We start from the raw sequence: 24,541 nt of genomic DNA on the forward strand, positions 1-24,541 counted from the left end.
CCGTCATCCAACTGAACTCTAATTTTATTTTATTTATATATATATTTTTAAATATTCATGATTCTTTATGACTACCCATTTGGAATGGTAACTAAGATGCTATCACAGTATATGGTAGTTGACTTTTTATTTATATTTGATAGAGAATAGTTTTTGAGTACACCTCCCTCTACGTACCGTTTACCTGCTCGATATTTGGTCAATTCACCAAAAGGGGTCAATCCCGACCTTGACCGACCACGAGCCTGGTATCCCCAACCTTACTACGACGGCCGATCTAAAGCATTGTTACCGTAGCGATTCATTACCTGGGGACCAACCCTGACTTGTTTAGATCGGGACGATCGTCTCTAGGGCTGACAAAGCAGGCCGGCCCGCCCCACCGCAGGCTAAGAACCTGTAACCCTAACTTTCCCCACGCGTGTCGGCCTACGGGCTAACACTTTTTTTTTTCCTAAAAATATTTAAAAACTTTTGTCCAACAAATCAACCTCATCAGCTCCCAATTCCTTGGATTTTTAAAAGCAAAGGCATGTGAGACAAATTTAATATTCCTTTTTGAAAAGATGTGTTGCACTTTGGCTTTGTCTTCATTAAAGATTCTTTACTTTTGCAATGATCAAAGCATCGGCATCTTTAGGACTATTTGCTATATATATATATATATATATATATATATATATATATATATATATATATATATTAAATACGGCCTTGCTCGCGGGCTGACCCATAGCCCACGCGAGCCGCGGGTCTTAGCGAGACAAGACCATTAGGTCTGCTCTTTCGCGAGCCATCTTTTTTTGTACTCCTAACCCGCGGGTTTCGACCACTTTGATACCCCTAGTCATCTCGAGAAGGGTTACTTGGAGAATTAAAACTCGTATTCCTGTCTTTATCTCGACCACATCCCTTAGTGGATAGTCAAGAATATCAACTCACGTGGCTATTAGGGCGTTTTTCCCGAGCCAAACGATTGCATGTACGACATGTGTTAGACATGCCGAGAGCCCTACATTTGTCTCCCTCCCTTCGCTATAAATACTGCATTTAATTCTAGAGGAGAGGATTTTCTGGCATCTACACATACCACAATATAGCTCGGGACTCTCTAATCTCATGTCGTCACATGAGCTCAAGATTTAAACCAACAAGAAAACAATTAAAAGATCCATGTACGATCTGACCTTATTATTTACACGTATTCAATATGTTTTAGTTTACTTTAAGAAAAGTAGAGAAAATGTCTGGTACAAGGCAGAGTTGAGTGGAGCAGCTCTACGTCAGAAAATGATGATCAAAGATACGCAGGGATAGATGAAAAGAAGAGGAACAGGGTTTTGATTAGAGGAAGTTTAATGGTTGAGTAATTGACAAATATAACCTCCATGAAAAAAAATTATTAACAAAAATTATCATTATATAATGTCAGGGACCAAATGTGTTCAAATCAATTGATAGGGACTAAATTTCTAAAAGTAAAACAATTGAGGGGGCAAAAGCGGTGTTTTCCCAAGTTTAAATGACGATAGAAAATGACACTTACACTACTTTTTTAGTCGCAAATTTAATGATATCAAATTAATAATTAGAGAATGAAAGGAAAAAAAAAAAAAAAAAACATTGCGAGTATAGTAAATACAAGTTTTCTCTGGGTAAAATTTAGTTTGATTCAGCTAACAAACATCAAAGTCGTTGTAGAATAGTGGTGAGTATTCCTGCCTGTCACGTGGGGGACCCGGGTTCGATCCCCGGCAACGGCGTTAAGTTTGTCTAGTAAAAAATGCTAATTTTTAATATTCTGCAGATGTACTCCCTTGTGTAAGTTATAGCTAGACGGTTACCCATTATAGTTGGTAACTTTTGAAATAAATATATATTGTTTTATGTGCGATGTACGAATTTTTTTTTGTTATTATGAATTTAAATAAAAAAATTTAAAAATAAAATATATTAAAATGTACAATATAATAATATAGGTCCTGTTTGGTAAATAATCAGCCTATCAGTTAATTTTGGCTTATTTGACCACTATTAGTTGTTTGACTTGGCTAAAAAATCAATATAAGTGTTTGGTTAATAAGCTTTTTGTAACTACAAAATACTAAAATTCAAAAGGCTACTCAAAGCAGTCTTTTCAATTAGCTTTTTAAGAAAAAAAATTATACCAAACAGCTATCAGCTAACAGCTAATTTATCAAACAACTTTCTACAATCAGCTAATGTTATCAACTAATTATACCTTTCAACCCAATCAGCTAACAGCCATTTACCAAACAGGGCCATAGTTGAATTTTCATATATTTGGTCAAGTATCTATTATCATAGCATACAAAATTAAAATTAAAATTAAAATTTTGTATGATTAATATAATCCCTAATCATATACATATTTAGATAAATTTATAGAGAAAAATTTACATAATTAAATCGAATTATTCCTAATTGTATTTCATATATATTATAATTCTAATTCTAACAATATGAATTAATAATTAAGAAAATTATACTTATAAATTAAAAAAATGTAAATTTTAATTTTTGTATATGTGATTTTAAACTCTAATCAAACACATTTTCTTATATGATTGTGTAACATAGTGTATATACAAATAATATTTATTGAAGCTTATGGTAAGCCGGTGTATAGAGTGCAACTCAATCATGGAAGTTGTTGATAGCAACATGATCAGAGAAGGAGATGAGTATTTTGCCATAAAGGCAGTGTGTTTGTTGTCAATCTGTGGCTTAGCAATAGCTTGCTTGAGAGATTCTCCCTAGCAAAGGATCAACACGAGGGAAATTGTGGGTACATTGCAACAACTTAGGACTTCTTACTTAGCAAAAGTTAGAAGGTTACTAGAGAAATCAGAAAATCTTCCGTTGTTGCGGTCATTCACCATAAGAAAATAGTCGTGAAATATCGCGCGTAGAGACAAATGGAAGCTGAGATGGTAATAAGAATTAGTTACCGTACATGTATTAAGCACAAGTGTTTTTTAATATTTCAGTTTTCATTCTCTGTTTTCTGTTTATAAAACTTGTTTACTAACACTTATAATTTTAATTTCGAGTGATTTTTAGACTTATATTTAAAATATTTTAAAATATTTTGGTTTAAATAGAATAAATATAATTTTTACTTTTAAGACCAATAAATGTAAATTTTTTACATTTGATATCCGAACCAAATTTATATATGTATATAACATAATTAAAAATATATCCGAACCAATAACCTATTAAGTTCACTTAAAATTTTGTTTAGATAATATTAATATTTTTTGAGCTAATATTTAAAATATGTTTTGATATATTCATTTGAATGACATGTATATCATATATAATTTTTATTTTGAATTCTACTATAGTAATATATTTGAAATTTTGATATTCGATATCTAGTCAAAACTTGTATCCGATATAACATAATTAAAAATATCCAAACGAATAATCAATTGTGTTCAATCAAAATATAAAGTGTGGTATAGATTTCAATTTTTAATTTTGATAATGTGAATGGTGTATAATTTTAAGCATAAACAAATAAGTTATGTTTAAATAAATAAGTAATGCAAGTAAAAAAGATAAAAGATGATAATGAACGTAATCATAGTAATGAACAAATATGTAAGTAGATAATGGTGAAAATGTGGTTACGTTATTGTGACATATAGTCTAATAGATAATAGTTGATTCTGTTTTTCATTTAGAAAATAGTTTTTAATAGTGTTTCAGTTTTCTAGAAAACTGAGAAATTGTTTCTCATCTCAGCGTAGCTCCGATTTTACAAATTGGATAAATTCTGAAGGTTTGATCGACATGGGTTTCAATGGTCCTCCTTTAACTTGGGTTCGTGGCCAGGCCACGGGAATAGATAAAGGTGCTCGTTTAGATAGGGCTCTCTGCAATGTTACGTGGAGACAGATTTTCCCCGAATCCACTATCTCTCATCTCCCACGGATCGCTTCGGACCACGCCCCCCTTTTGATAAAAATTGAGAAACGTGTTTCTAGTCCTGCTCGCTCCTATTTCAAACTTCAGGCGGCTTGGTTTACTGATCCGAGTTTCATAGATTTAGTCCGAACTTCGTGGGTTAAGACTGGGATGTTTGCAGCAACGTTAATCGGGTAGAATCTGCTTTGACTTTATGGAACCGGTCTGTGTTTGGTAACATTCATCGACGGAAGAAAACTGTGTTGGCCCTCCTTGGTGGAGTGCAACGACGTCTTTCAATAGCTTTCCATCGTGGGTTGGCTAAATTGGAACAATAATTGGCGACAGAGTATCAATAAATCCTTTTTCAAGAAGTGCTTCTTTGGTTCCAACGTTCTCGGGAAGAGTGGATCACTTCCGGTGATAGAAACACTGCATACTATCATGCATCCACGACTATTCGTAAAGCTCGTAACTCGTTCAAGAGCTTAAGGGATGACCTTGGGAACTGGATCTCGGACCCTGGTCGTCTGAAACATCATGTGCGTGAGTATTTTAAATCCTTATTTTCCCAGGAAGCTAGTTCTTCTCAACAACTTGTCTTGGAGGGAGATTTCCCTATCCTTCCTCGGGATGACTGGAATGACTTTAACCGCCCTTTTACCAAGGCCGAGGTTCATTCCGCCCTTACTGATATGGCCCCGTTCAAAGCCCCCGGTCCGGACGATTTTCATTCGGCCTTTTATCAGCGAATGTGGGAGTTTGTGGGTGATAGCATTTTTGAGCTTGTTATGACCGTAGCTGAGACTGGTCACCTACCGGATGATTTAAATAACACTCTTTTAGTTCTGATTCCGAAAGTAAATTCCTCGGAGGTGATTTCTCAATTTCGGCCGATTAGCCTATGCAACGTGAGCTATAAGATCATTACCAAATCCGTGACTAACCGTCTAAAGAGCATCCTTCCGAAGCTGATAGGACCTTTTCAAAGCTCTTTCGTTCCAGGAAGGCAAATATCAGACAATGTGATAATTTATCAGGAGGTATGCATTTGTTGCGCACAAAAAAAGGACGAACTGGTTATATGGCTTTAAACTCGACTTTGAGAAAGCCTACGATCGCCTCTCGTGGAATTTCATCGAATCTATTCTCCGGGAAGCTGGGTTTAGCGTGAATTGGATAAATCTTCTGATGACTTGTATCCGGTCTCCCCGCATGGCTATATCGTGGAACGGAGAACGTCTTCAGCACTTCCGGTCGGAAAGGGGTATCCGTCAAGGTGACGCAATGTCTCCGGCAATTTTTGTTTTATGCCTGGAAAGACTGAGCCAAATGATCTCCTTGAAGGTGCACTCGGGGATGTGGAAAGGGATTCGTATGTCGCCTTCGAGCCCCACCCTCTCACACCTCTGCTTTGCGGACGACATGGTCTTATTCTCCGAGGCGTTATTAGACCAAGTCGATTTAATCCGTGTCTGCCTCTCCCGGTTCTGCGAAGTTTCTGGCCAACGGATTAATTATTCCAAATCCCAGGTTTTGTTCTCTAATAATATGGACCCCAATCTCGGGATGCGATCGCTTCCAAGCTTCAAATTGCGTCGACGAAGGACCTTGGTAAATATTTAGGTGTGCATTCGATCCATGGGAGGGCTACGTGTAAGTCTTTTGGCGATTTACTAGAGAGGTTTAATCGAAGGCTTGCAGGTTGGAAGACAAAACTGTTGTCAATGGCATGAAAGTCCACCCTTGCTAAGTCGGTCCTAAATGCGATTCCGGTATATGCTATCCAAACGTCTAACTTACCTGCTACGATTTGTCTTGAGATGGAGAAGCGCACAAGGCAGTTCATATGGGGGAATGATGGTCCTGAGAATAGATCTAAACTCAGCCTCGTTAAATGGGACGTCGTGACAACTCCGAAGGAAACTGGGGGTTTAGGTATCTTCAAACTCCAACGACTGAACATGGCCTATATGGCCAAGCTTGGCTGGCATCTCACTACAGAGCGCGATAGCCTCTGGGCTGAAGTCCTAAAGGCAAAATATTCTCCTCATGAGGACAGAATTGAGAACAGGGGACGTTATGTCCGTTCTTCGACTGCGTGGAAAGGGATCATGGCGGCCCAACCACAATTACAGGAAGGGATGGTGAGGTTGGTGCGCAATGGTAGATCCACTCGGTTTTGGATGGACAAGTGAATCACCACGCAACCTTTGTATAAGTATCTTCGATCCCCGCTAGGTCTTCCAGAGCTCTACTCTTATGTTGCTGACTATTAGGTTGAGGGTCGGGGTTGGAACTGGAGAATTCTTCAGGACCCTATCCCCGTTGAGATTTCTCAAAAGCTAGCCGGGTTTATGCTCTCAGAGGTTGAAGCTGCAAGTGATGAGTTAGGTTGGGGGAATGACACAAACGGTTGCTTCACGGTTTGATCGGCCTATGCCGCGGCAACTCAGTCCCAACCGACGGAGGAAAATAGTCTCTGGACAAGGATTTGGGCTCTGAAAGTTCCTCAATTTTTTTTTATTTGGCTTGTAAATCATAAAAGGATTTTAACAAATGTTGAACGGGCTAGACGCAAATTGACCTCTAATGTGTATTGTGTGATCTGCAGATCAGCCCGAGGACTACGATAATCTCTTTCGAAGATGCCTAGAAGCGAGTTCCCTGTGGCAAGATGTGCTTAGTCCGACAGTTCTAAGCCGACTACGGTATCTTGATTGGGACGATTGGCTCTCCGCGCAAATTCGTGGCGATCGCAGACTAGGACTAGATGATTCGTGGCCAGCCCGGTTCGCGATTCGCTTGTGGTGGATTTGGAGATGGCGCAACAACTTTATTTTCAGACAGGAAAGGACGTCTACAAACGACAAAATCTCTTGGTTGAGAAGGTAGGAGATGGAGACAACGAGTGCTTTCATCAGGCATGATGTTCCTGGCATTCGCACAGGAAGCTACGTGGATACATCACTGTCTTGGAAGAGACCGGGCAGTGGCTGGGTGAAGCTAAATGTTGATGGCAGCGTATCTCGGACTACTAGTCTTGCAGGATGTGGGGGTGTCCTCCGTGATGCGTGCAGGAACTGGGTGGAAGGTTTCGTGTATCATATTGGTCGATGTTCTATCCAAGACGCTGAGGCTTGGGGAGTTTTGCATGGTCTGCGCATGGCTTCCCGAAGGGGGATTATGAACCTCATAGTCGAAAGCGATTCCAGCTCACTGGTGGAGCGCTTGAGGGACTCTCATACGGATCTTGGTCACCGGAATAACATCATTCACAAATGCTCCGTGGAAATATCTCGTATTCCAAATGTTCAAGTCGTGCATGTTTATGGGGAGCAGAATCGTCTCGCCGATGCCCTTGCTAAGAAAGGACTTTTAATGCAGCGGGAGATCAGCATTTGGACGGACATACCGCCGGAGTTGCTTGGAGTTGCTCATGAGGATCGCTTTGGTGTTGGCATGCACAGAAGAATACTTCTTGTAGGGGCGAGTTAATTGTTGTCTGTGTTTTTATCTGGGGTTAACCCCCTCTCTTCTGATAAAAAAAAACTATAAATCTTTCTTAACTCTTATTTACTTTACTACACTTTACATTCATATTCATTTCTATCTATTTCAAAGATTTTATACATAACAAAATTACAGTGTGTGCTAACAAATTAAATAGATTAGATTTAGACTACCTAGTTAAGATTTTAACATTTAGTTGTGATGAAAAATTAACTTGCTCAGTCTTTTTTAAAAGGGCTTTCTTCAAAATTTGTGAACTTTTAAAATTTTTAATAAGTCTATTCACCCCTCTAGACTTATTCTTTAATTGGAACCATTAGTTCTCACCTAGGAGCCAATTTGCATATGATACGATGTTCTTTACAATATAATGTAGTATATGTTCTATACTTTCTCAATCTATTTGAGCCCAAAGAATTAATGATCCAACCACGGATTCGATATTGTGCCCACCTATTTAGAATGGTAGCATATCATCACATTACATAGTAATCTATGGATTATGGTGATTATTTAATCAAAGCAATAAAAAGAAAGCATTTTGATTTAGCAACTACATACCTAATTATAGTGTGTCACATCTCAAACTATTTATATTTCATAAAAGAGTCACACTTGTGTGAGAACGTCTCACGGATCCTTATCCGTGAAACAGGTCAAATCATATCGGGTCAATATGCAAATGTAATACTTATACTAGCAAATGTAACACTAAATCAAAAATAAAATATTTGTTACTTATAAGAACAAACATAATACTTTTGAGGACAAATACAATATTTTTATATTTTAATATACAAATATTACTTTTTTTTTAATATCAAAAGTATTATATTTTCTCTTATAAGTAACATTGCATTACAAATGAAAATGTTATACTTTTGATGCAAAATGTAAAAATATTACATTTTCGCATATAAGTAATAAACATTTTATTCTTAATTTAATATTATATATAAGTATTATATTTCATCTTGACCTGACCTATTACATAAATAAAAATTCGTGAGACAATCTCATATAAGTTTTTGCCTTTATAAAATATCTCATCTTAAAGATATACTTTTACTCACGGGTGAAAAGAATCATTGCGAAGGCGAAAGCAAGGGCAGCAAGCTGAGTATGCATTCTTGGCGTTTTCGAAACCTGCCAAAAAGTTTTCCCTCACGTGTCAACATTTTCGCACCAGATTATTATTAATGGGACAAGAGGACAATATAATAAATAATAATTATTAAATTTTTAAAAACTTTAAGGAGGTTTAATACTTTAATTATTGTATTATCTTTTTCTTTTTGGTAGTGTATTATATCCCAATTCTCTAGTCTCTACTTTCAGACAGGGCCGTCCCAATAAAAATTGGAGTCCTGTGCAATATATTAATTTGGGCCCTCTTTTAAGTAATTTCTATATATAAATAATAGTTGTTCAAAAAGTTGTGTCAAAAATTTAAAATATAAATATTATATAAAAAAATATATCTAAAATTTCTTTTTAAATACGATGTGCACATTTACACGCAAAATCATCCACCAAACATTTGATATCAACTTCTTCCAAAATCTCATTTTCGATAGAGATTAAAGCTAATCCATTGAGTCTCTCTTGCAACATACTTGATCGTAAGTAAGATTTCAACAATTTTAACTTTGAAAAACTCATTTCTGAAGAGATTAAAGCTAATACATATCATCGTTGTGCACACTATCATTTAAAGTTTTTTCAATCTCACAATCATATTGATCTTCTATATGAAGATTAGCATCTAACAATTTTTCTTTGGCATCATCTTTTTGCTCATCTATTTGAATTTTTTTTGTAATAAATTTTTCAAGAGCTTCATTTTGAGATCGAGTTAGTTGCTCAATTCTTCTTTTCTTTTTACGCTTCTCAAACCCAGATGAATATTTTCTAGAAGACATATTTATAAAACCCTAAAGAAAAAAAATTATTTAGAAACTCTATTAACAAATAATTAATCAAGAATTCAATTCTTGATTAAAATCAAATAATCAACCAAAAATTAATATCAAGTACAAAACTTTTGATGCTAATCAAACTTCAAACAGAGAATGACATATAATAATTAATAAGGATAAAGGAATAAATGAATAATTATGAAAGTTGAACCAGAAGTCCAGAACCTGTAGTGTAATGTAGTAGTGCTTTACGTGAGTAGTGCAATTCGCCAATTTGATCACTTAAATTGATGGCAAAAACACCAAATCACCAACTAGGCTTGCGGCTTGCCGACGGAGTTGCGGTGCGTTGAAGAGGGTTGCGTGACTTGCGCCGGTTAGGGTAGTAAAGAATCGTATATATACTAATTTTTTTTTTAATATGGGGCCCCCAATTTTTGGGGGCCCTGTGCGCCGGCCCTGGGCAGACTTGCCCAGGGCCGGCCCTGCTTTCGGAGCCCATTTGGTGGCAAAAAACTTTACACTTTCCGTCAACTTAAAAAGTGTTTAGTTCAAAATTTAGCTTAAATGTGATTACTTAAAACTAAGGTATACAATTGACCAAGTTATTATTATTATTACTATAATAATAATAATAATAATAATAATTATTATTATTATTATTATTATTATTATTGGTCTTTTGACCCTTAAAAAAAACTTATCTCATAAATAATGTTTACGATGTCTCTCAGCTATTGAATGTGTAATAGAAGGGAAAAAAAAACGGATTTTTCTTGTGGGTATGTTACAATGACATATTAAAATTTTTAAAATTTCTTTAAGAAAGTTATACAAAAACAAATGCTTAAAATACTCTTTTTTTTTTTAAATATAAATGTTATGTTTCTATAATAATGCTATTTACTAATATTTCTCCAATAAAATTGTTCAACAAACATATCTCCACATTTACTTACCCAATAATTTTTGTTGAAACACTCTTGTTAAATGCTAAATGGGAGGGTTCAATCCTGTGATATCTATTTGGAAAGGTAATATGGATTGATGAGAAAGTATCATAGGAAATTTAATTGATAAAAAAATACTAGTATCAAATATCATATAAGAACATATAAAAATGTTGTAAGTTGTGTATCTAAACAAATTCATAGGATAATCCCAACTAAGTTAGTCTTGATTGGGTAACCACTAAGGTTACAAGTTTCACTTCCAATGAGAGTGACTTATTGACTTTGTTTGGTTTGATTCAGTCGGTTATGAATAATACATTCTGGTTGTCTACTTGTGATCATTTGCTCGCGGGTGCAGTGATTATAAGTTTACCTCGTGACTCAATAATAATAATAATAATTACAGAATCTGTGTATATTCTTTTCTTCCACTATTTATTTGTATATTTAATTTTAAAATAATGTTTATTTTAAGCAAAATAACTGCTGCAGAAGTGCTGGATCAAGAGCCAGATGGATGCATCAGTGCTTACTGAGAGCATAAAATCAGTGGCGGGTGGTGAAACATTGCCTTCATTATATAGGCACCCTCGCATCATTTCTCACTCCGTTTTTTCTTTAAATGGGTCTTCCAAGAAGCTGAGATTCTTGCACCGTAATTCTCTACTCGTCTCCAAGACTTCAACTTTCCTTTACCATTCAATCAGGTTATTTCTGTTCTGAGTTCACCTGATCATATTTCTCGACTTTTATTTTATCTTTTGGTCTAAGTGATCTCTAAAATCATGAGTATCTTTTTATTGGCGGAGATCATAAACCTGTGAATTGCATTTGGTTGAATATTGAGTCTCTTGTGGGGTTTATAATCTTTTTTTTTTTTTTTTTTTTTCTGTGGATTTTCATGATATTAAAGCATGAATTGAGCTTAATTAAGTGTGACTATTTGCGTTTACTCCCTTGATGCATCTGTTGTTTGGCACTAGTGTTGTTGGGCGTAATTTGTACGATCACGGTCTGGGAAAAGTACTGATACAGTTGCTTATTTAGGAAGAGAAGTACCGGTAAAAGGTTGGGTGGTGTGAATTTAGCGGAGACTAAGATGGCTGGGATTCAAGGGATATCTGCAACTTCGGATGTGAGAACCGGGAATATGATTTTTGAGCCTATTTTAGAGGAAGGAGTCTTCCGTTTCGATTGCTCTGCTGATGATAGGAATGCAGCAAATCCAAGTTTTTCTTTTGTCAACCAGAAAGCAAGGGAGACACCTCTTATGAGTGTTCACAAAGTTCCATCTTATATTCCTACTTTTGAATGTGCAATGGGGCAACAAATTGTTAATATTGAGGTATTACATCTAGATCTTGACAGATAGCATATTTGGCAACGGTTAAGTGTTTAATGTACCCTATGTTGAACATTTCTAATGAATTTGAATTGGAATCCAATCTAGCTTCCACTAGGCACTTCGTTCTATGGTACGGGAGAAGTTAGTGGCCAGCTTGAAAGAACGGGTAAAAGGGTGAGTGCTAAATGCTTTTTGATCAGTATAGATATGTTAGTGCTCTTTGGATTTGCTAATTTTACTGGTATTATATGAAGGTATTTACCTGGAATACTGATGCGTATGGTTATGGTCCTGGAACTACCTCATTGTACCAATCACACCCTTGGGTGCTGGCTATTCTTCCCAGTGGAGAGGCAATAGGTGTTCTGGCCGATACTGCGCTGCGCTGTGAGGTATGTGTTTTTATTCTTGTTCTATCCGATGGAAAGTTCGGTTAATTTCTTTATATTTATTTATGCAGATTGACTTGAGAACAGAATCCAATATAAAGTTTATTGCACCAACATCATATCCTGTTATTACATTTGGCCCCTTTGCTTCTCCAACAGATGTTCTTATAACTTTCTCTCATGCGATTGGTAATATGCTGTGCCATGACACTTGCAATTCTTCGCCTTCAAAATGGTTTATGTTATTCTCCCAATTAAAATTAAAGTTAAGAGAATGCTAATGCAAAGATTATGTCCTTGTTCTATTAATTTATCTCTCCCACAACAATTTTTGGCCTTTTTCCTCATTAATCATCATTTATCTGTTCACTTGTGTTTTGCATCCAGGGACTGTTTTTATGCCACCAAAGTGGTCCTTGGGTTATCATCAGTCTCGTTGGAGCTACATGCCTGACACCCGAGTTCGTGAGGTTGGTCACTCTGCTGTTCTTCATATTTTCTTATAACTCTCCTGTTGTGAATGTGCACATTTTTTTGGTCACATAGAGGTCGAATGAAGCTATTTACAAGTTCAGATGTTATTAAATGTTTCATTCCTCTTCCAGTAGCTCCCACTCTTTTCTTCGTTCCTACCACGATGCCTACCCTTCTGCAGTTTTGCTAGTAATTGTGTGATATTGAGATGAAAGTTTTGATCAGGGTTCTCCTAACATGCCTATATTCATTGTATCGAAAAGTTATGCCAACATTGATTTATCCTTACAGGGTGAAAGGTTAATCAATGGTCTAATGATGTTCCCTGAATCATAATTATGGATTACTTATTAAATCAGCTTCTTTAATTCCTGGTTCTTTACTGCACACAGATAGCAAGGACATTTCGGGAGAAAAAAATTCCTTGTGATGTCATATGGATGGACATAGACTACATGGATGGTTTTCGATGTTTTACATTTAATAAGGTATGTTGTTTCTTTTCTGGCCAAATAAGTTGTCTAATAATGTACCTTGTACTTGACTGCAATCACAGCAAGCTCGATTAGATGTACTAGTCCACCACAACATTTTCTGTCATTTTGTTTGTATTTGTCCATGGTGTGCTCTTTCACTTATTACATTTATGCTCACCAGCTAGAGGAGCTGTTCTATGCTGTTTTCTTTCTTTATGGTTAAATATATGTTATGTTTTAGTAAGTTTAAGGACAAAACAGGTTACTTTGCTATGAGATATCATATGTTTCAGTCATTGTAGCTATACATCAAGAAACAATCTGAGAGGCTGTTTTATTAGGAAGCTTCCTTTGGTGCTTTATAAAAGATTAGTTACATTATGTACTATCCTCTTAAAGTTACAATGCCGTCAATGCATTAGTCTGATACCTAATTCTTGAGAAATTGAAGAGCAGAAAACTTTTATTATTTCTGTATTTCACACTTTTACACACTGATACACATATATATTCAAATAGAAAAGGACATAATTCCCTAAATCCTGGCATTATCCCTGATAATGCTCCACTACCTGCTCCACTACCTGAAATCCCTGAACATACTTCCTATTTTATATTATTATGTCTAACAAAAAGAAGAAATAAGATATTTCAACACTCCCCTCAAGCTGGAGCATATAAATCAAATGCTCCTAGCTTGCTAGAAATGAAATCAATCCTAGGTCCACGAAGAGATTTAGTGAGGATATCACCAAGTTGATCATTTGATCCAACAAATGTGGTGACAATGTCTCCTGATGCAACCTTCTCTCGTATAAAATGGCAATCAACCTCGATATGTTTGGTCCTTTCATGAAAGACAGGGTTGGATGCAATGTGTAGAGCTGCCTGATTATCACAAACTAACTTCATAGGACCGATCTTACAAAAATCGAGTTCTATGAGGAGCTGTTTCACCCAAATTAATTCACAAGTCCCCAATGCCATTGCTCGGTATTCTGCTTCTGCACTTGACCGTGCAACCACATCTTGTTTCTTGCTTTTCCAAGAAATAAGATTACCTCCAAATAAAATGCAGTATCCTGATGTTGATCTCCTATCCCAAGGACACCCTGCCCAATCTGCGTCTGTGTAGCCAACAATTTCTGTATGTCCGTGATCTTTGTAGATTAAACCTGTACCTGGAGATCTTTTCACATATCTTAAAATTCTGATAGCTGCATCCCAATGACTTTGACATGGTTCTTGCAGAAACTGACTAACGACACTTACAGCAAAGGAAATATCAGGACGAGTGATAGTCAAGTATAATAACTTGCCTACTAATCTCCGATACCTGCTTGGATCTGATAGAGGCTCCCCCTGTCTTGGAAGAAGTTTGACATTCTGATCCATAGGCGTATCAACTGGTTTACTATTTGTCATGCTTGTTTCTTCAAGAATATCCAAAGCGTATTTCCATTGTGATATGTAGATACCTTGATTGGATTGAGCAACTTCAATACCTAGGAAATATTTTAACTTTCCAAGGTCCTTTGTCTCAAAATGTTGAAACAAATGTTTCTTTAGTTCATTTATTCCTCTCATATCATCACCTGTGACAACAATATCATCAACATAAATCACTAAATATATGCTTTTTCCAAATAGATGTCTATAAAAGACAGAATGGTCAGCTTTGCTTTGAATCATGCCAAATTGTTGAACCACATCACTAAATCTTCCAAACCATGCACGTGGAGATTGCTTCAATCCATAGAGAGAGCGTTTGAGGCGACAAACAAGATTCGTTCCAGTCTTAGCCACAAAACCAGGAGGCTGCTCCATATATACCTCTTCTTTCAAGTCTCCATGCAAGAAGGCATTTTTTATATCCAACTGATACAATGTCCAGTGACGATTTGCTGCCATTGAAAGGAAAAGACGAATAGATGCAATTTTAGCAACAGGTGAAAAAGTGTCGGTGTAGTCAATGCCAAAAACCTGCGTGTACCCTTTAGCCACTAGTCTGGCTTTAAGTCTGTCAATTTGTCCATCCGGACCAACCTTCACATTATACACCCATCTACAACCAACTACAGTTTTTCCAGGAGGCAAAGGAACTAACTCCCAGGTTCCAGATGAGTGTAGTGCTTCCATTTCATCAATCATTGCTTGCCTCCATTCCGAATGAGTTAATGCTTCTTTGACATTTTTTGGAATAGACACATTAGATAAACTGGTAATGACAGCACAATACTCTGGAGACAACCGTTTTTGTGTAAGGAAGTTATAAATAGGATAAGGATTTCGAGTGGATCTTTTACCTATTCGACTGGCAATTGGGGAAGTTATAAACCATAGTTCTACTGCTGATGCCCAATCTTGATAATTTTGGGAACCAATGAGTTTTTCACTGGTGATAGTTAAACTCCCAGAAAGATTTGGAACATAGACTTTAGGTTGATCGGGAAGAGAAGTTTGAGTTGGAAGAGAAGTTTGAACTGGAAGGGAAGTTTGAACGGGAGGAGAAGTGTTCTGGACACTTTCAATAATTTCTTCATCTGCCATATTGATAAAATAAAAGTGAGAAAATCAGGATAGGGTCGCAGCAGGGAGATAGGCTGATCTGGAAATTTTCGCCGGAAAACGTCGCCGGAAAAGTGCCTCACGTGCCGGCGCGTGGAGGCGTGTGGTGTCGGAATTGCATCGCCGGGGTGGCGCGTGAGGGCCCGTGAGGGGGTGACAGGTTGCCGGAAAAAGATGGGCAAGGTCGCCGGAGTTTTTATTGAAGGTTTGTTGCAGTAGTTTGTTGATAGAAGCTCTCAGGTTTGTTGTACTAGAAGTGAAGCAGATTGGCAGTGAAGCTGATGGACATTTCTGAGGAAGGGAAGAAATTTTCAGGCCTAAGAAAGAGCAGGCTCTGATACCATCTTGAGAAATTGAAGAGCAGAAAACTTTTATTATTTCTGTATTTCACACTTTTACACACTGATACACATATATATTCAAATAGAAAAGGACATAATTCCCTAAATCCTGGCATTATCCCTGATAATGCTCCACTACCTGCTCCACTACCTGAAATCCCTGAACATGCTTCCTATTTTATATTATTATGTCTAACAAAAAGAAGAAATAAGATATTTCAACACTAATCATTTGATAACCTCTTCCTTGTGCCTACATATTTTACTTAAAGGAAGCATACGCCATCTGGTTATATAATGTATTAAAATTAGTTTTACAAGTCAATGGTTGGATACCTTTCTTCGACCCAACGTTTTTCTTCTTGGGTTTGGTCTGGTATTCATCATCATTGAAGAGATGAATATGCAATTCTCAGAGTAACAGAGTTTGTAAGTTAGTAGTATGCTCTCTATGGAATGCAGGAACTGCTGATGTAAATCTTTTTTGCCCATCAGTCATGTTCTACTATTTGACTCTTTGTCATTTAATATAATATGTTCATATCATTCACTTGTTCTGTTCTAATTCTTGTCGAACATGAAATTCACAAATACATTAAATTTTCTCAGGAGCGTTTTCCCAATCCAAAATCCCTTGTGGAAGATCTTCATCAAAGCGGTTTCAAAGCTATCTGGATGATTGATCCAGGGATTAAATCTGAAAAGGGTTATTTTGTCTATGACAGCGGATCTGAAAAAGATGTCTGGGTTCAAACCGCTGATGGCAAGCCTTTTGTTGGTAAGCAGTTTTTACTTCTGTACACCTAAATCTTCATTAGAGTAATATCTTCTCTTCAATATTTACAGTTTCTGGGTTATCACCTTTATTTGCATGATTAGGTGATGTGTGGCCTGGACCTTGTGTATTCCCCGACTTCACACAATCAAAAGCCCGGTCATGGTGGGCTGGTGTAGTTAAAGATTTCGTTTCTAATGGTGTGGATGGAATATGGAATGATATGAACGAGCCAGCTATTTTTAAGGTTGACTGAAGGGATTCACAATAAATTTTCATATATTTTACTGCTATGTTCTTTTTCTGAAACTTTTCTGCTGCAGACTGTAACAAAGACAATGCCCGAGACCAACATTCATAGAGGAGATGATGAATTTGGAGGTTTACAAAATCACTTGTATTATCACAATGTACTGTAACTATTTCTAAACTCCTTGTTTTCTGGTTCCAATTTTTTATTATACATTTATACATACATATATGAGCATGCGAATTAATACATTGATGTAGGTTTAGTTTAGCTCACCAATTCTAGTACCAGGTTAGTTGTAGTGGTTACTTGTGAATAGAATTTTTTCTTGGTATGCTCTTCCTGTGAGAATTCTGTACCTTATCAACTTAAATTGGTGTCGTTTTCAGGTCTATGGCATGCTGATGGCGAGATCAACATTTGAGGGGATGAAGCTAGCTAATAGAAATAAACGACCCTTTGTTCTGACACGAGCAGGATTTGTTGGTAGCCAAAAGCATGCTGCAACATGGACAGGAGATAACCTCTCCACATGGGAGCACCTCCATATGAGTATTTCCATGGTTCTCCAACTAGTGAGTAACTGAAAAGGATGAAATTATGATTTTGAGCTTTCAAGTAGTTCTATGTGCTTATCTTCTAGTTTGAAAATAAACTGATTTTCCATGGATAAGAACTTCAGAATGGCCATAGCATTTAGTTCACGAAACTTTATGTTATAACCATGCATTTTTTATTTTTTATTTTTGAGAATTTTGTCGGATGTAACTACAATGTTATTAAGTTCATGGATGTAGTAGGGCCAAATTGACTAAGACTAAAAACCAAATGGCTTAAACAGAATGGCAATTTTCTTTCCCTCCTGTTATTGAAATGGTCATACTCTTCTAAACACACATTTGCCTTTAATTTCCTAGCCAACAAAAATGATGTGTTATTTTGCTCCTTGAATATGTGAATTGGCAAATCTTCAGGTAATACTTTCAGTTTCCAACACATCAACTGCTCTGTTCTTTACTGCCATTGCTTCTGTCTTCGTTTTAATGGATCATCCAACAATGTACTAAACTTTCTTGTCTAATTCTTTTTTTTTTTCTTTAGCAATTGAATTGATACCTGTCAATGTCAAAAAAAAAAACAAAAAAACAAAAAAAATTGATTTGATACTGTCAAGGACTCAAGGTCCAGCTTGCAGTTAAATGACCAAATAAGAAGAATGCATTATCAAGATTATATACCTGAGTGAAATTCAGCTTTAACAGTTAGACAATACAATCAGTTAGTGATGGAGGGGAATTTTTTCTTCAGGGCCTCAGTGGTCAACCACTATCAGGACCAGATATTGGAGGGTTTGTTGGTAATGCAACTCCGAAGCTGTTTGGAAGGTGGATGGGCATTGGTACCTTGTTTCCATTTTGTCGTGGGCATTCTGAAACTGGCACTACAGATCATGAGCCTTGGTCCTTTGGAGAAGAGGTATGCTTGCCTGATGAGTAGTCACTCTATTCATGCTATAAATATTCTTTTTCAACCAAATGATTTGGAATTGTTAAGCATATATTCTTAGTTTCTTACATGGCAAAAGTATTTGTTTAAATTGGTTTGTAATGCTCACTGTATGTTATTTAATATTCGAATTCATTTCTGGACAGTGTGAGGAAGTTTGCCGCCTTGCATTGATCAGGCGATACCGTCTTTTACCACACATATACACTCTCTTTTATATGGCACATACAAGAGGCACTCCTGTGGCTACTCCCACATTTTTTGCTGGTATGCTCTCTTAATGTCAAAATTGAAAACTTATTTGCTTGTTGATATAATGGCATAAAAACTATTTTACTTCTTTGAAGACTTTTGCAATTTTTAAACATCAAACTGGCTTTCATTTATTCAGGTTTCTTTAAGATCCATAGAGATTATTTAGATTTGTATAAGCTACAGAGTATATTAAGTTCGACTACTAAATGCTTTAATTTGTACCTATGAAGTAATCTGCAATTGAGCTTCACAGATTAGATCTTCATTATATCAGCTCCTCTTGTAGTTTATTTATATAGTAAAAATTTTCCAATTTCTTGTGCAGATTTGAAAGATCCTGAGTTAAGAAAACTTGAGAACTCATTCATGCTGGGACCACTTCTTGTATATGCAAGGTTTTCTTTCTCCTTCGTACGATTAGCTTTGTGAATTTATTTAGTTGTTTTGCATTACTATTCACTAGACATGAAACCTAGGGGTGTGGTTGAGTGGAAGAGACTCATCCATCCTTAACCAAAGGTCAAGGGTTCAATCCTTGGCTTTGGTATGGAGTAACCTTAAATTTCCAGGCCAGCTACAATTCAGCGAGGGGATTAGTCACTGTGTTCGACGGTGGAAACCCTGAGCTACACTCCAAAAAAAAAACTATTCACTACATGTTCCTGCTTAAAGTCTTCGAGTCTGGGGGTATGTGGGGAACAGAGATGAAGTTTCTGTTCAAAGTCTTTTGGTCGTTACGAACTGTAAGTTTAATGTAGCAGTGAGGAATTCTCCTGGAAAGATAAAAACTTTCCCAATGGCTTCAACCCTATTTTGTAGTAGAAGGTTAGTCCTCAATATACAAAACATTTCACCTACACTAGCTAGCTGCCAGTGTTGACTGTTCTATCACATAAGAGATATCCTGGAATCATGAAACCAGTGCTGGACATTATTACTTATTGAAGAATATAGACAACGAGAAGCAAAGAGTAAAGCAAGTGGAGGAAAGGATTAGCCCTTCGGAAATTGGAATTTCCATTTCCCTCCTTTTTCTTTGGACATACCTCACATGATGGTCATGCAATGGGCCTCTGCATCCAACTCAACAGTTTTATACATTTTTTAACCAAATACTAACTTTGGGGCATTATCACATCATTACATTAAGAGCTAAAATGCTGCAAGCGAAGAGTACTGGAAGTATCAACTAACACTAATGTTCAAAGTGTAGCCCTTCAGCAAAACTACATAGCCTAGTTAGTATTTTAAATTGGTTCCTAAATTTTAACAAATATGAGTGAAACAAGAATGCTAAAATATTCCTAGTATAGCTTTTCTATTTTACCTTATATTTTTGGAATGTTTATCATGTCTATAGTTTATATCCACAATAACATTGTACTGACTTTAAGCAGTAGCCAGCATGACAAGGACGTGGATCAAGTTCAGAAAAAGCTGCCTAAAGGCATATGGTTAAGCTTTGATTTTGAAGACTCACATCCAGTAGGCATTCCTAGAAACCTAATTCACTTTCTAATGATCCTTTTATCTGTATATCATCCTATCTTGATTTTGTGTTATCTCTAAATCTGGAAATGCTAGGATTTGCCGGTGTTATACCTTCGAGGTGGATCCATTATTCCAATAGGTCTCCCGTATCAACATGTTGGTGAAGCTAACCGTACGGATGATTTATCACTGCTTGTGGCTCTGGACGAACAGGGTACTTTTTTAATTCGAGGCATATATAATATTTAATATAAAAGATACATAAATATGTTAGGAACTCATCATTTATTTACGTAAAAAGAGAAGCTGGTAAGGTTGTTCACACTATTCCAGAAAAATAAAAAAAGCAATGTAATCAAGTTGGTTGTATATGGTTCAGGTAAAGCTGAAGGTTCTCTCTATGAAGATGATGGAGATGGATATGATTATACTAATGGCAGTTACCTGTTGACAACCTATATTGCTGAACGTCAGTCTTCGGTTGTTACCTTGAGGGTAGCCAAAACCGAAGGATTGTGGGAAAGGCCAAAGCGCCGCTTACATGTAAAGCTATTGCTTGGTAAAGGTGCTATGGTATGATTTACCCTCTAGCCAGATAATTCTGGTTTGTAGTTAAAAGAAAATGCTCAATTTTGAATTGCCTTTATGTTTCTTTCCTGAGTGTTATTGTTTCAGCTTGATGCGTGGGGTACTGATGGAGAGACTATACAAATAACAATACCATCAGAGAATGAAGTGTCGAGTTTGGTATTAGCAAGTGAAAATAACTACAAGATTAGAATGGGTAGGACTGTTGTTCCAAATCACTTTTGTTCATGAATCATTTGTCAATTTTAAAAACTTCATTGTAGCATCTCATTAGAAGTGTGCCTTATTTCAAAATTGTTGGTTTTAAACCCATTGTTGTTTGCAGAAAATGCTAAACGTATACCGCATGTGGATAGTGCCTCTGGGCACGAGGGAGCAGAACGTTCCAAAACACCAGTTGTACTGAAAAATGGGGTTTGGGAGCTAAAAGTGGTTCCGTGGATTGGTGGTAGAATAATATCCATGGACCATCTTCCTTCTGGTAATTCATGCTTTCACTTGGATATTTTCTTAAATGTTTCTAAAAAATTATATGGTTATAGCTAGTTTTGTTGGACTTAGCCCTTCAACGGCCTACTTTGGTTGGGACTCGAACCCATGTCATAACTCTGATATCACTTGTTAGATCAAATGCTTACCACTACGTCAAAAGCTATAGCTAGTAGTGAATGTGCAACTTTATTTCCTTATACCGCCACATTTTTGAGAGGTTGGGTGCTGGATTGGCCCTTCACCAGCCTTCGCCCAACAAAGTCACTTCCTTTGTTATAACAAACCTTTCTACCCAAATTCTGTAGTAAACTAGTAATTTTGAAATTTAAAAGCAATTACTTGCATATATAGTTCCATGAACTTAGGAGGCAAGGAATAGACATTAAATTCTTAGTGAAACTTCTTCTATGATTTCAAAAAGGTGACATGTGCTTGAGATTTTTTATACTTCAATTTCGTTTTTGGCTCTGGCAGGAACTCAATGGCTTCACAGCAAAGTGGATATACATGGGTACGAAGAATATAGTGGCCTCGAGTACAGATCTGCTGGGTGTACAGAAGAGTATTCTGTCATTGAGTAAGTTTAGAAGCCTTTGAGTTAATTTAGTTTTGCCATAACACTTTTTAACTTATACAGAGTGTTGCAAAGTATGCATTATTATGTTTATGACCATGTTTTCTTCTCTTTATTATCTACTGAGAATATGAGATTTTTATGCAAGGGATCTAGAGCAGGCAGGAGAAGTCAAATCTCTTATGTTACAAGGAGATATTGGGGGTGGATTAGTCCTCGAGCGACAGATATCTTTGCCAAAAGACACCCCTAAGGTTTTCCGGATCGACTCTGCCATTGTTTCTTCTAAAGTTGGAGCTGGTTCTGGAGGGTATTCAAGGTTTGCCCTTAATGATACCATACTGCATTACGTAAACTGGAGCACTAAACAGAACATTTTTATGACTCTGCATTATTATTATAGGGGTATTTATGTCTTTTAAACACATTCTATTTCTAATCCTTATACCAACTAAACACTGGAATAGCATTCCTAAAGTCCATCCTTCAGCGAATCAAACAATATAATACAATTCTTGTTTTATTCCTTGCATATTCCATTCCCCATGGAATAGCATTCATATTCCTTTAATATTCATTCTGTGAACCGAACATGTTCTTAATTTGTAGGCTCGTATGCTTGCGTGTACATCCAACGTTTACGCTGTTGCACCCAACCGAGTCATATGTGTCCTTTACATCCGTTAATGGTTCCAAGCATGAAGTGTGGCCAGAATCCGGTGAGCAAATCTTTCAAGGGGATCTTCTCCCAAACGGTGAGTGTTTCTTGTTTTTTCAATCTCCAAATCCTTCAAACTTTCAAGTATTTGAACATTCACCTGAAAAGAATTGCCTTCATTAGAAATTCTCGAATAGCATGTGGGTAAACAAGGGGCCATTCCTTCATTTACACTTCTTGCTTCTCTAATCTGCTGTACCCTCGAGGAAATTACAGCGAATCTGGGATGCCATGTTTGAATACCCTCGCTAACGTATATCGTGCAGGTGAATGGATGCTTGTGGACAAATGCCTCGGTTTGGCTCTAGTGAACCGATTTAACGCGGATCAAGTATACAAGTGCATGGTGCATTGGGGTTGCGGGACAGTTAACTTGGAGCTTTGGTCAGAAGATAGGCCTGTGTCTAAGGAATCCCCTCTCAAGGTTTCGCACGAATACGAGGTCACAAACATACCTTAAACTTGTGTACTCCATGAAATTTAAGAACTTGTGTTTTGCAACTTTTAGTGGCTGAATAAACTTGTAATGGGAGATTGTCTAATAAATGCTTCTAACAGATAACTGTGTAATGTTCTCCCTTCCCTCTCAATGATGTGCAATAATGGCCTGTTTGGTTGGTTGGATGTAGTTCAGTGAATTTCCAAACTACAATGTTTGGTTGGAGGGAATTGCGGAATTGCAATTCCCTCCAAATGATGAATTGCAATTCATGGGGTACCCCCATGAATTGCAATTCGGTGGAGAGGAGGGGCAATTTATTGGTGTAAAGACAATTTTGTCCATCCTCTCATACCCTTTGTCTTTTTTTTTTTTTTTTTAAATTGAAATAATAATAATTATTATTATTATTATTTTGAAAGAATTATTATTATTATTATTATTATTATTATACTTATTATTATTATTATTATTATTATTATTATTATTACTACTATTATTATTATTACTACTATTACTATTACTGCAACTATTACTACAACATTTACCACAACATAAGGGCATTTTAGTCATTTTGTTCCTTCTTACCTTTTAATTCCTTGTACTCTTATTTCTGCATACCAAACACTGTAATTTCAATTCCCACTTTATTAATTGAATTGTAATTTCACCGAATTACAATTCTTTTCCCCCCTAATTCCCTCATTCCAACCAAACGCCCTGTAAGTCTTGTATGACATACTAAAAATGGTGTCTATTCCAATTGTTATACATGGAATGTGGACTTTCAAAACGACACTCAAAGTCTCAAATTATGTATGTGTAGTTAAATAATAAGTGGATCATGATTCACATAGCTGTGTGGATCATAAATGCAATATACATTTCAAATTTCAAAATATACTAAAAGTACATTATTTTTGTACTGAGTATATATTATTTGATAATATATAAAAAATCATGTACTTTCAAATAATGTACTCTACGTATACAAATAATGGACTTTTAGTATATTAAAAATGCACTTTTTATTTTTGGTTCACACATATGTGTGGACAAATAACGATTGTAACATATTATGTACTTTCAGTTAATTATGTGCTTATTACAATTAACATATTATGCATATGCAGTTAACATATTATGTACATAAAGTTAATGAATTATGTACTTTCAGTTAACCTATTAATTACAACATATAATCTGAATGTCATTTTGGACCAGGGGTCTATGGTATAATTTGCCTTTCTATTCTGGCAAGGTTATTTGGTGTTGTAGGATCCTTGCAATATAAAAGATGATAAAATTAGGAAAAGGCTATAGAGGTAAGGAGTTCAAAACAGCCTTTTGTATGAAAAATTTGATAAAACTAGAAAAAACCTGTAGAGAAGTCGGGAGTTCAAAATTCCTTCTCATATGAAAAAATAATTAAGTATGATCAGCACTATGTCTCTTAATTAACTACTTCGATGCGAAAATGTATAGAAAATAACAACCACCCGCTAGTTAGGCGGAAGCAAGATGAAGATTAAGGAATGA

The 24,541-nt window shown here is 36.2% G+C and overlaps 1 protein-coding gene across 1 annotated transcript; it reads left to right on the top strand.

Moving 5' to 3' along the window:
* The first annotated feature begins 10,892 nt into the window (after nucleotides 1-10,892).
* LOC116002159 (alpha-glucosidase 2) lies at nucleotides 10,893-23,153 on the top strand. Its single transcript, XM_031242217.1, has 23 exons — nucleotides 10,893-11,028; nucleotides 11,369-11,666; nucleotides 11,772-11,840; nucleotides 11,921-12,058; nucleotides 12,127-12,244; nucleotides 12,443-12,525; nucleotides 12,922-13,017; nucleotides 16,524-16,692; nucleotides 16,794-16,936; nucleotides 17,013-17,099; nucleotides 17,329-17,514; nucleotides 18,248-18,415; nucleotides 18,592-18,712; nucleotides 19,026-19,095; nucleotides 20,098-20,185; nucleotides 20,285-20,405; nucleotides 20,571-20,764; nucleotides 20,867-20,975; nucleotides 21,105-21,260; nucleotides 21,746-21,848; nucleotides 21,994-22,164; nucleotides 22,455-22,600; nucleotides 22,830-23,153. The coding sequence occupies exons 2-23, from the start codon at nucleotides 11,421-11,423 to the stop codon at nucleotides 23,021-23,023; spliced, it is 2,976 nt and encodes a 991-aa protein (XP_031098077.1). The 5' UTR covers nucleotides 10,893-11,028; nucleotides 11,369-11,420; the 3' UTR covers nucleotides 23,024-23,153.
* The last annotated feature ends 1,388 nt before the right edge of the window (nucleotides 23,154-24,541 follow it).

Source organism: Ipomoea triloba, chromosome 13 (assembly GCF_003576645.1).
Source record: "Ipomoea triloba cultivar NCNSP0323 chromosome 13, ASM357664v1".
NCBI lineage: Eukaryota > Viridiplantae > Streptophyta > Magnoliopsida > Solanales > Convolvulaceae > Ipomoea > Ipomoea triloba.